Source organism: Rattus norvegicus, chromosome 20 (assembly GCF_036323735.1).
Source record: "Rattus norvegicus strain BN/NHsdMcwi chromosome 20, GRCr8, whole genome shotgun sequence".
Taxonomy (NCBI): domain Eukaryota; kingdom Metazoa; phylum Chordata; class Mammalia; order Rodentia; family Muridae; genus Rattus; species Rattus norvegicus.
The window spans coordinates 29,295,637-29,308,350 of NC_086038.1; the positions used below are offsets into that span (position 1 = coordinate 29,295,637).

The following is a 12,714-nucleotide window of genomic DNA, read 5'->3' on the forward strand; positions in this document are numbered from 1 at the left end:
GAATCCTACACCAGTTAGAGACCCTTTCTCAAAAAGAGGCAGATGGTCCCTGAGGAGGGATGCCCCAGACTGTCCTCTGGCCTCCTGACACGTCAACTTCACACACAGGAATACATATATACACTAAGCGTGTGAAGACCCAAGCCTCGGGAGGTGTCTAGCAGGACGTGATGCTCACACAGGCTTACTCAAGTCCAGGAGTCACTCTCATGTGCCCTGGGAACTGCTGTTTACCGTCCCTAAAAAATCAAAGGGCAGTTCCTTCTATCCATAAACACAAGAATTCTCTAGAAAGAGCCTGGGGGTGGGGGCGACCCAAGAGTCCCAGCACTCAGGGATCTTGCATGGTTTCCTTTTTCAGCAGCATCCTGGCTCCTGGCAGTGGGCAAGTGCTCTGGTTCAGTAGCCAAGGTGGGAAGCAGGGAGACTGCCTCACCCAACTCTGCCAGTGGCCCTCTCAGAAGAGGCAGACTCTCAGCCCCGCCCCTTCCTCTGCAAGGCCACAGGATCCAGGTCAGGGTGGATTGCACTTTCTAGGTGCTATAAACACTCACTGAGGGCCAAGCAAGATTCTCAGGCTCGCACACACTCTTCCAGTCATTGCCTCTAGTGCCTCTGGCTTGCCAGGCCCCGTATCTCCTGGATGAGGCTGGCACACTCCTGTGGCTACAGGGCCCTGGTAAACATGCTATCCCTGGCCATACTTAAATGGCCAAGGGCTGCCTTGAGGCTGGGGCCATCTTTAGAAGAGCCCCATCATTCCAAACCTGTCTTTACTCTGACCCAGTCACATGGTGGAAAGTCTGCACTTGAGAGGACAGCCCCAAGTCCGTCTGTTCAGTCAGCACCCGTTGCTCTACCGGTAATTGCTAAGTATCTGCCATCTTCCTCTGGCCTCCGCACACGCGCGCGCACACACACACACACACACACACACACACACACACACACACACGCTTGCTCGTTCAGCAGCCAGGTATGCAGTCAGCAGGCTCTTTGCATATCTCCTGTAGTCCACAGAGCAGAACCCTCATCAAGTATCCTTCCAATCTCCTCTGCTTTGATTGCTCACTCACTCGTGTGTGCGCTCTCTCTCTCTCTCTCTCTCTCTCTCTCTCTCCCCCTCCCTCTCTCTCTCTCTCCCCCCCCTCTCCCTCTCTCCCTCTGGCTCCAGGCAGCCTTCGATTGGCTTGGCCTGTCCATGGTGGACCAGAAGGGAACAGACTGCACAGGCTGGCCTGCCCGTCTTCTAAGAACTGGTGGCCAGCAGAGGCTTATGTAACTTCTACCGGGCATAGCAGATGGTACACTGGCTCACGTGCCAGCCAAGCCGGAGCTGACGGTAACCTGCCCTGACATGGCACCCGGTCTCCTCTGCTCGTGAGCATAGGACACATACCAGGGCATGAGGGCATGGAGAGGTATGGAAGGTGGCCCAAACATTCGTCATTCAGTACTCACGGCCCAGCCAGGCCAGCAAGCAGGTTCCAGTGCCGTGTAAGAAGGGAACATGGTGTCCCTATCGCTGCCCCACTTTTTGGGCAGTGGCATCTCTGGGTCACAGCCTCTGGGGGGTTCAGACAACAATTTTCAAAACAGGGGCCTCGCCTCTGCAAGTTGCAATGCAAAAAAGTTGCGGGGCTGTTGGCTTACTTGTCTTTGCCCAACTCAGTTTTTGGGTTTGTTTGTTTCTTTGTTTCTTTTCCTGGTGGGTTGGATGAAAGTCCCCAAGGGTCTGTTATCCCTGGGTCACACAGAGACTCGGCCTTTGAACAGAAGCTTCCAAGCTCAGAAAACTCCACCTAGGCATGGAGTCTCGACTTGAACCTGTGATATTCTGACTCCAGGATGGACCCTGCTTATTTGATTAGAGGAAGGACAGAGAGAAAGAGGCTGCCTAATGTTACCTTGCAGATCCGCTTTGGGACTGAGATTAGAACCAAGCTCCCAAGATTCCTGTGTGTGTGTGTGTGTGTGTGTGTGTGTGTGTGTGTGTGTGACAGACAGAGAGACAGACAGACAGACAGAGACAGAGACAGAAAGTGAGACAGAGAGAGACACACCGACCAGAGGAGAAGGGGAGGGGAGAGGAGAGGGAGAAGAGGAGAGGAGGAAGGGAAGACCAGACCAAGACAAAATTGGCAAGCCAGGAAATGTGAGGCCAGATGAAATTTGCAGCAGGGGTCAATGTGTCCAGCAGCCCGGTCTGCTTCAGCTGCCAGACAGGAGTTCAGATCAGCCTGTGACTCCTGGCAAGGGCCAGTGGGTACCCAGCTGTGAGGCTGGTATTTGAGCCAGGCATCTTGCTGCCTCAGCCAAGGGCCGGGGGATATTTATCTCTTAGGAATACTCTTGAATATTAGTGCTGGATGCACCAAGGGCAGCCTCAAGCAGCCTGACCCTGCAGCCAAATCTGCCATCCTCACAAGGCCCAATTCATGCCAGGAAGCTGGGGGCAGTTGCTGTGGAGGGCTGGGCCTGGACTCAGCCCCTGGCCCTGTGCCTCCCTGCATGCTGCTTAGTCTGCACCTGCTGCAGGCTGCAGAGCCAATGACCATGCAAGGGCCACTCACTCTGCGCAGCTCCAAACAGTGATCGACGGGCTTGGGCACGCAAATCGGAAACGGCTTTATTTTTGAGATACAGTCGTATGCGGCCCTTGCTGGCCCGGAACTGGCTTCGTGCACCAAAGTGGGTCTTGAACTTATGATACTCCTGCTCCTGAGCCCTGGGGTGACAGGTGTGTGGCACCATTCCTGACCAAATGCAAATGTTCTACAACCTAGTATGTGTCTAGTCTGCTCTCTGCTACCCACGCAGCAGGGACCAGGACACCTCGATGCAAAACTTCACTAATTCCTTGTGACTTTATTAGATTTATGGAACAAATTCTTTCTCGCTCAAGGGCCCCCGACCACCTAGTACTTAGCACTTACTGTGCTGGCTCAAACAAGGCAGAGCAGAGGCAGTGAGCAGAGGGCTGGGCCCTTCCTACTCCCCAGTTACTCACCCAGGCAGACAGGCACCGGTCAGAGCTCCCTCCTGGCCAGTGGCGCCTGCACATAGTTTCCTCTCTGTCTCACTTTGCAGCCACCTCACATCTGACACTACTGGTCCTCGGACACATCAGGCTTTCCTTTGACTCCTGGTCACACAATGACTGATGTCACTGCTGACAGCCCTGTTCCCATTACTATCTCCTAGTCATTTCAACCCGTCTCCAGGAGAAAGGACACAGGTGGCCCTGTGACACCTCTGGTCACCCCTGGCTCTGCCTCTGCCCTTCTGTGTTATGAAATGACTTGCAGGGGTCTTGGAACAACTTTCCTGGCATTTCTGATTCAACTTCTTATAAGCTCCGCATCTCGAGCTAGGCGCCGAGGCCCGGGGTTGGGGCAGCCGGGCGCCTGATAGCATTACCAGCCGCTTTGCTTCAGCTCCATCTCTTGCCGCCAGTAACGCCTCCGGGCGCCACACGGGGCCTCTGGGGGATCGCAGACTACGGGTGATCAGAGCTGGAGATTCTCTGAGCTACTAGGCAGCAGGGTGGCCACCAGAAGCTTTATAAAGCTGGCCTCTTTCCTGCCACCCTGTCCCCCAGCTCTTCCCCCAAGGAGGACGCTGCCACCAGGGGCTCTGTCCCTTGTTCTCTCACAGAATCACACGGGAGAGCATGGCCCATCCCCCCACCAGAGCTCGGCCCAAAGGAGTGGTAGGGCAAGGCAAAATGAGGAGGCACAGGACTTCAGAGGACTGGACTGGGGTCAGATTCAGTCACATGGCTCACCAGGGAACTGAGAGCACCAAGAGGCTGGGCTACCTGGCCCAGGAACTGGACCAAATTAAAGCCATGGGCTCTTTGCTCAATGCTGAACAGAGACCGCAGGCTCCAGAAGTCTTCTGAGTCAGACATAAATCTAGAGTCTTCCTTGTGGGGCTGTAGACGACTCTGTCTCCACATATGAACAACTCCAGGCATTCCACTCCACGGCCCAGTCCCCAGCTCCGAAAAAAGAACCAAAAAAAAAAAAAATCAAACCACTCCACGGCCCAAACCGCTGAGCCTCCAAGGGGGTACTCAAGAGCCACCCTTCTCTCTCCAGGAAGCCTTTCCTGACCCCAGGCCCCCAACACACACTTCCTGTTGTTTCTAATCCTGCCGGTAATGATGATGGCTGCTAAGAGAATGAGACCTGTGTCAAGTGTAGGGCTGGGCTGGGGTTCCTGTGACCAATGTGTACTAGGAATCCTCACCCCTGCCCTGAAATCAGCTTCCCTTGGTCCTAAAAATGAGTAGAACCGAGACAGACACAGGCTGTCTGTCCTGTTAAAACCGCTGTAGACCCCTTAAGCCTTGGCGGGTTCTTTCCTTCCTTCCTTGAGTCTCCTGAGCCCGGGGCTCTCGGTCTTTGAGCAGAGATGCTTATGGAGCAGGGAAAGTGAGCTTACTAAGTCCTAGAAGGTAATTTATAGGCAGGAGAGCATAGAGAGAAAGAGAAAGAGAGACAGAGACAGACACAGAGACCCAGGGCTGCATAATGCACACATGGGCATCCCTGTCAATAAATCGACTTTCCGGATGGGCCTCTATAAAGCAAATGAAGTGAAGTGGTTCTGGGTCGTTGGTAGCTCTGTCTGCTGCTAACTGCTAGCTAGAAAACCCCACAGTCCTTAAAGATCTACCTTCTACCTCTTCTAGACTCCAAACACAGATGGGGAGGGAGAGCAGTCAACCCTGACCCAGAGAGGGAAAGATCGCCCATGGTCACAGAGCAGAAGAATAAACAGTAAGACCCAAGTTCAAGGCCCAGAGGGGCTGGGCCTCCAAGCCCTGAGGCTCCCTGTCTTTTCCAGATCCACCCCCTTCTCTTTCTGAGCTTGTGAACAGTGTGAGCGGACACTACTCGCTAGGCACCCCACACCCCCAAAACGGTTCTATGAGGATTTACAACCACCCCTCACAGAGGAGGAAACTGAGGCACAGAGATGAACTGCGCCAGTAAATGACACTGAGGGTGAAGGAGGTGGAGGAACTATGTTGGCCTTCTCAGATCCCAGCTGGCCAAGTCAGGGCCCCTACCTGGCAGCTAAGGCCCTAGGGACTGGCCCCTGCAGAGAGGTATCAGAGGAGGTATATGAAGACTGGGGTTTGGGGGTGAGGACAGCAGGCAGGGAACTCACCCCTAGTGCCCCAACAGGATTCCACCCCACTTGCTAGGCTCCACCCATTTCTAAGAGACACAGAAAAGACAGAATGTAAGAAACCTTTCCCTCTCAACCCTCTGCCCCAGGTTCTACCTTGAGCCAGAGGTGCCGGGAGGGGCATCTTCAAGGCCCCCCAAGTCCTGGATGGGGGAGGGAACTGGTGGTGGAGCTCCAGGCCATCACCACCTCTAGGAAGCCCCCAGGCTTTCAGCATTTTTCTGCTGTGCTCTCCTCTGTTGTCTTCCTGCAGCGCCCAAGACTTTAAAAGCCATTTCCTCATTTTTGGAATGGAGGTCAGGGTGCCTACAGACAGTGACCTCTTTGGGGACCAGCATCAGGGCCTCTGTGACTGATCTGGGCCAGGCCTGCCTCTTCAGTTTTCCAGGAATGCATGGGGTTCTCGAAGGCAAGCTGAGTCCCACACAGAAAAGGGTTTTACAAACTATAAAGGGCTGTGCACATGAGCTGGGGTGTGAGCCTCCTCAAATATGCTGTCTCACCTGAGAGTAGAATGGCAGTGGTCCTTAGCATGGGCACAAACAGGAAGGGCAGGGTGCCCTCCTTCAACCAAGGCAGCAGTGAGAGGAATGGGAGAAGCTCCACAGAAAACTTCAGAGACCTCCCCGAGAGAGGGTCTGCAGGAGCCAGTCAGGTGGGAGGGTTAGCCTTCACATCAGCCCCCCATACCCCACCCCCACCCCAACAACCATGCTCTGTCTGGGTGGGCTGGGGCCGAAGGAGCAGCACAGAAGACTAGTGTCAGCTTCCTGGGCTATCTATGAGTAACCTTTCTTCGTCCCTCTAGGGCACCCTCAGCTTCCTGGTCCCAGCTTCCCCAACAACAGGGTCTGGCACTCAGGCTAGATAGCCAGAGGGAGTCTCTAGCCCTGCAGGACAAATGGCAGGTCCTGTCCTGTCCTGAAGAGGAATCCCCAACAAGGTACAAAGGACGGAGCTTCCCAGGCCTTCCATGATTCATTACACACACCTATGTACACCCAAACAAAATGTACCACACCTATATGACATTGCACACCCCCACATGCTCAAACATCCAGGGTCACACACACGCCACACCCTCTAAACAAAAGGTGGAAACTGCAGCACACTCTGGTCCCCCTGCACACTTCGCCTCCACACACACACACACACACACACACACACACACACACACACACACACACCTAAGAGGGCAATAACATCCCCCCACCCCCTCCTTGAACACTATTCCACCTGCCACCTTCCCACCGTACACTCTCTCAAACACTCCTCAGCGCACAATCTCACACCCACAGGTCCGCCTCGCTGGAGCCTGGGAAGTTGTGATGTGCTGGGGGCACCTTGGGGGAGCTGAGAAAGAGGGGCGTCGGAATGGAGTGGGACATAGAGCTCAATGGTTAGGTGGCACCTTTGAGCTCCGAGGACAGGGCAGACACACATCGATTTAGATTAGGTGGGGAGAAGGGAGCGGTGAAGGGACACAGGGAACAGGAGGGCTTTGGTGGAGAGTGGTTGGTACTTGGGGACACCAGGTGACTGTACGGAATCCAACCTCCAAGCTCCAGAGATGCTAATCAGGCGGCTTTGTAGAGAAGGGAAAAACAGGAGCTCCTAGCAGCCCCAGAGCTTTGGGAGGGAAAACGACACAAAAGGAGGGAGGGGGTAGACAGCTGATTTATGCCTGCACTTCAGCAAATGTTTTCCCTGCCATTAGCCTCGGGAAGCCTAGGAGCCAGAGGAAGGCGCGTGGGGGGTGGGGACCTGTGGCTTAGGGAGCTCAGTCTGGGCTTGTCTGCCCGCCGGCTGCAGCGGAGTTCCGTTCCGATCCACAGCCTCTAGATCCGACGATCCAGATTTGGCTTGTCAACGAACTCCCTGGGAACAGCCGGCAGTCGGCTTCAGAGTGCCAGTCTTCTCCCAGAAGGCTTTAGGAGGGGCTCACTTGTTGCCCTAGCTTACCAAAATGGCCCGGGCACCGGGGAGTGTGGGGCAGGAGCCCCCCTCACCTTCCATCCCCACCCCCGGTGCGATGCCCGGACCGGATCCAAATGGGGCAGGAGGTGGCGCTCCAGCCCAGATTTCAGGACCCAGCCAATCCGGAGGGTAGCAGGGTTCTCGGTCCCTTCGGACTCATGCTTTTTTTCCTGAATGATTCTCATTATGGGATTCTAAATTTCCTTTAAAGGGGTGAGGGTGGGGGGAGCACTGCCCGCACTTGTTTGGGTTCATTCTGCCTTCACAGCTTTAATGACTCCATTTGTGGAAGCTGTTTAGGAAGCTGGTGGAGAGGCGGAGGAGAAGGCCACTAAGTAGGGGAGCCAGCTCAGGCCTGGCAGCAGCCTCCCCCTTCCCCCTGGAGGCCATCTGCCTAAGCAGCAGTTTCTCTGGGCCCAAGGCCACCAACCTCAACTCAGCCCCGTGCCCAGCCCTTTGCGTGGTCCCTACAGACCTGAGCTTCCATCTGCCTCCTTGCTACCTAAAACTCTACTCCGGAGTCCCCAGGATGGTACCAGCCCCAGGGAGGATTAGGTAGTGTTCACTCAGGATCACCAGCCTTGCTGCCCAAGCACCTGAGATGGAAGGGATACAGCTCACCCTGCTGTCTCCCAAAGTTCAGCCCATAGCCACCCTAGACATGGGGTGACTCAGGGAAAGGACGCTGGAGAGCCCAAACCTCATGCTATCCCGGACGGAAGAGAATGGGGTCATGGTGCCTTTCACCTAAGGATTCCATAAACAAACCAGTGGAGACAGTTGGGCTCCCAACTCTACAAATGAATGTGACCCTGTTGTAAACGGTTGCCATCTGACTCACTCTACAGGCTAAGGAGCTTAGCCGTTGGCCTATGTTTTGCTACAGCCAGTGCTGGATGTTGGTGTCATTTGTGAGCATCTACCCGGTCTTAGGAACCCTATGCCCAACCCTTGGTCCAGCTGTGTTCTGTTGAGCAGGATTCCTGCGTCCCAATCAACCCTCCCTCCCTATTCCTGCTACAAGTCCAGTGAAATCCAATTGCCAAAGGAATTCTACCTTTCAGTGCCCTACTTAGGTAGCGTCTCAATTTCACTCAGCATCCTGAACAGCCTTCCGGTGAGGGAAGAAAGGTTGAAACAATAGCTGAGGCAGGCCCTTGGGCCCTGAGTTCGAATCCTGTCTCTGCTGAGCTCCACTGTGACCTTGGGCAACTCCAAACACTTCCCAAAGCTCCAGCAGTTAAAAACATGGGGGTTGTCAGGTCCTACGGAATTCCCCACTATGCAAGGGGGAGGGGAGGAACCAGAGCAGAGAGATTCCGGGGAGAAATTCCTCTCCTGCACTTCCACACTTTAATGAGAAAGCCCATTAAGACACTTGGATTTCCATTTGTTTAAGCGAGATGGGTGCCCGCTTCGGTGGGTGCAGAGGGAGCTAAGGGTTAAGGCACCAACCAAAAGCCACAGAAGCGGCACCAGCTCAGACGCTGGGAAAACTCCCGCTTTAATTGCAGCTTTAAAAGACTGATCAAGAGCTCTCAACTCCGGCTCAACTGTCCCAGCCAGAGGCCTTGGAAGGGTTGCATGAGTAGGGAGGGGTAGAAGGAAGCTCCCAGAGCAACCCAGGGCCTTTGAAGTGGCCTCTCCCAGCCAGTCACTTGCTGGCTGGTGTCTTCCTAAGGGCCTGCAGTTCTAGGGGTCTGGTTTTGATTCTTTCACCACCAAACTTAGTGCAAAAAAAAAAACAAAACAAAAAAAAAACCAAACCAAAACAAACAAACAAACAAAAAAACCCCACAAAACACAAAAAACCTCAGCACTCTCAAGGAGTTGACTACCAGAATCTCAGGAGAAAGGAGGAACTACCTGTACTTTGTTTGGAGCCTTCCCAGTAATCTCTCCTACCTCGGCAGCAGATCTCAACACAGCCAGATGGAAGGGTTCTGAAGGGCACCCCATCCCCCCAGTCGAAGTTGACCTAACTAATATAAAGGAGCCCAGTGTCCTAGTCAGAAATCAGTGTGAAGAAGATGAGATGTGGAGAAAGACTGAGCTCTAGCCTCGCTTTTCCCCATCTGTGAAATGGGATCAGGAGGGAGTCACTGGAAAAAACCCAAAGAGCATTCTGGTAGAAAGATGCTCTGTGCCTATGGCATTGGGGAAACCAGGCTGTGTGGGAGGAAGAGGCATGCTCTCCCTCCAGAAGGTAAGAAAGGCAGCGTATTCTAGGCAAAGGAAGGCTGCAGGCAGACCCCAGCAGCTGGCCCTTCTCCAGACTAGTGGGCAGGAGGCCCCCCCACCATGCCATGGAATGAACACAATTCCAACACCGCTTCAGCTCACTGGTGAGAAATCAAAGCTGGGTATTACAGGCCATTTCTGACTGGGCACCGTTCATGCCCAAATCCATCAAAGCCCTGGGCCTGGGGCTTCTTCCGGGGTAGATGGGGGCTGAATGCTTTGTTAAGCAGAAAACGCAGGCCACCTCCAGCATTCCTGGCCCAGCCCACCCACCCAGAGCCCAGCAGTCCCATTTTTCTCTAAATGGAGCCCCACCCCCAGTAACTGTGGTATCTATTCCCGATCCCACTACCCTGCTGATAAATATGGGGGGGAAAAACGTTTCCCAGGATGCAACCTGGCCCACGTACTATTTGCAAAGACTTCACTCTACCCTCCAGTCACCCCCAGACACTCTTAAACAGAAACTCACACCCAATCCTGCCCCTCCCACATCTAAGTGCACCCTTTAAAAGGAGGCTGGTTATTTAGCGTGCCTCCTCCCCCTCCCCATCATTACCTTCTAACTTCAAAACACTGCTTTAAATACCCGAGTCTGCCCAAATCATAATTAACTTGGATCAAATGATTGAGTGTTGTAACTTTACAGCACAAGGCTTGGGGAGAAATAAAAAGTGGGGGGATGTGCTAAAAGCAAGCTCAAGCCGTGGGAATCGTTCATTCCAGAGGAGGGACCTTTAGCTCTAGAAGAAAGAGAGAGGTGGGGAGGAGGGGAGAGCGGATGCCATCATCACTGAGGGTGGTGGGGTGGGGAGAGATGCGTCAACTCAAGCACTTTCTGCTAGTTTTCTTTCCCCATTCTCAGGGAGGTCTTTGTATAGGGTGGTCCTCCAGTCCCCAAATCACCTCCGAGAGTTGATTCACCCTAATGACAGTTCACCTGCTTGGGTACCAGAGAGGTTGGTATGAGTGTATACTTTTCCTTCCAAGGAAGACTCAGCCCCCTTTGCAACGCCTAGCCGAGCTACTACAGAGCTAGCAAGACACTTCCACGTTCGCGGTGAGAGAGGAGAATTGGGGACTTTATAAACTTAGGAGTCCGCCAAACCCTCTTAGAGCATCTTTACTGGGTCCAGGGGCAGTGCAGAGGCGAGCTCACTTGGTCTAATCCCCGGACAGCGAGAACGTCAATAACCTATATAAAACAGGCAAAGTCGAAAGGGGACACATTACGCCCCTCCACTCTCTGCCAACACTCACCCCAAAACAATCCACCAACCACAAAACCTTTCTATAACCGCCCGAGCCGTACCTGCGGAGAGCACAGGACTCGGCCCCTCCCCCTTCAATAGCTAAAGCCTTCAGACCTCGGCTCCCCAAAGGCCGAGGGGAAGAAGCGCTTCCAGGGTTCCGCAGTCTCCCGCTCTCTCTCCGTGACCCGCAGAATGCTGCTCGTGCAGCCCGAGGGAGCGTGTACTCAGACTTAAGTTGCAGGCGAACCGCAGCGAACGCACACCTGGCTCTGGCAGCGACAGTTTTTCGGTGGCAATCAGGGGTCACTTGGAAGTGAATCAGACCCCATTCCATAGTTAGCAACTATCCTTGGAGGCAGGAGAAGGGAGCTTCGAGCTTACGTGGCACCCAAGGTGGCCACGCGTCGCCCCCTCTCTCGGGCACCGAAGCTGCCTTTTAACTTGGGTGCGTCCATTGCGTTCTCCGAGCGCAGTGACTCCGCCAAGAACCACCCGAACTTGCAGTTGGACGCTGGGACGCGCCAGAACCACATCCCCTATCCCACTCCCTCTCGCTCCTACCTGCTAAGCTCGGTGTCGGATCCCAGCAGAGCAGCAGCGCCAGCAGCAGCAGCGCGCCCCGCGCCCCGCTCCGGGCCCTCATGCTCCTGTCGCCCGGCCCGGGCGCCTCTCCCTCGGGGTTCTTTCCCGGTCCCCAGCCTCGCCGCCTTCGCCTTCGCCGCCGCCTCGCCGTCCTCGCAGGCGCCCGGCAGCGCCAGCCCGTGCCCTCCGTGGGCGCAGCGGCAACCACGCAGCGCCGGGAGACTGCCCGGAGGCTCGGAGCGCTCCGGGAGTGGACGCCGCTGGGGAACCCGGCTCTGGTGCGCCCTTTCCGCGCTCTCCGGCGGCGACCGCCGTCCGCGCCCTGCTCCGAAGTTGCGCGATCCCAGTGGAGTGCGCTCAGTGGCGCTCGCAGCGGCCGCGCCGCAAAGTCTGTCCAAGTGGGGTGTGCGCTCCCCTCCGCGCCCTGCCGCTCCCCGCGGCTCGGCACCTTCGCCCGCCCCGCTGCTGGCCACAATGCCCAGCGCCGCCGCGCGCTCGCCCTAGAGTCAGCGGGCCGGGCCGGGGACTCACACGATAGGAGGCGGGGCCTGAAGGACGAGGGCGGAGCCACGGGGCCCAGCGAGGGGGGTGCCCTACCTCTGTGTAGGCGCGGCCGAGCTGGGGCCTATCAGAGGGGATCCTTGAAGAACGTAGGCTCCAAAGCACCGGAAAGCCGGTTCACTGAAAGCGGCCCGAGTCTACCGGATTTTCTTTCCAAAAATAAAGGAAATAAACATTCGTGCCCTTCTTAGCTTGGGTGTGAATCAGCTTTCGCTTTTGATTCTATCTCAAAAGGGGTGGGGGGGTGTTTAAGAAAAATGTCAAACACCCAAGTCCTGCTGGAGCGGAGGATGTAGGTGGGGAGTTCCAGCTGTGGATATTTGGGCATGAGTTCGGATAGTGATTGGTTCTATTTGTCTCCACGACCCAGGACAGAACTAGAACTCTACGTAGGATCCGGAAGGATGGCTCATCCTGGGATATGGTGAAACAGCCCAATTGATAAAAGGACATGTGTGGGGAGGGGCCTGCTGCTGTGCTTGGCTCAGTGTATAAACTTGGTTCCGCTCCTTAAGTACTTGACCTTGAAGGAGCTGCTTAGCTGTCTCCGTCATTGTCACCTGCGAAATGGGGAATAATGATGTCAGCTGTCTCCTTAGGGATTGAGGAACGGAATGTAGGAAATAGGAAGAAAGCAAGAAAGCGGGGCACAAATGGTGGCAAGTCTTGAGGGAAGCCGTCATCACCCAAGGGTGATAAGCTAATGTGACCAGATGAGACTTGGGAGATAGACATCACCTCACATGAAACTATCAGCATTCCAGTGTGGAAGCCCATGAATAGGCACCATTTCAGCTAATTCCACAACTCTATGAAGAAGTACCATATACACTCTTTTATAGAGGAGAGAAGTGGGACCATTGGTCCAAGCTTTGAGTGAAGGTGTGAAGGGGATAGG

At 54.9% G+C, this 12,714-nt stretch overlaps 1 protein-coding gene across 2 annotated transcripts in view; it reads right to left on the reverse strand.

Annotated features, from left to right (window-relative positions):
- Positions 1-11,634, reverse strand: part of Unc5b (unc-5 netrin receptor B) — a 66,632-nt gene extending 54,998 nt beyond the window's left edge. The window contains exon 1 of one of the 2 annotated variants that reach the window (NM_022207.2): positions 11,235-11,634. In NM_022207.2, coding sequence (NP_071543.2) covers positions 11,235-11,316 — 82 coding nt within the window. In that variant the 5' untranslated portion in view covers positions 11,317-11,634. The remainder of the gene's footprint in view (positions 1-11,234) is intronic. The other variant, XM_006256423.5, reaches the window with a different exon arrangement.
- Between the last annotated feature and the right edge of the window lie 1,080 nt (positions 11,635-12,714).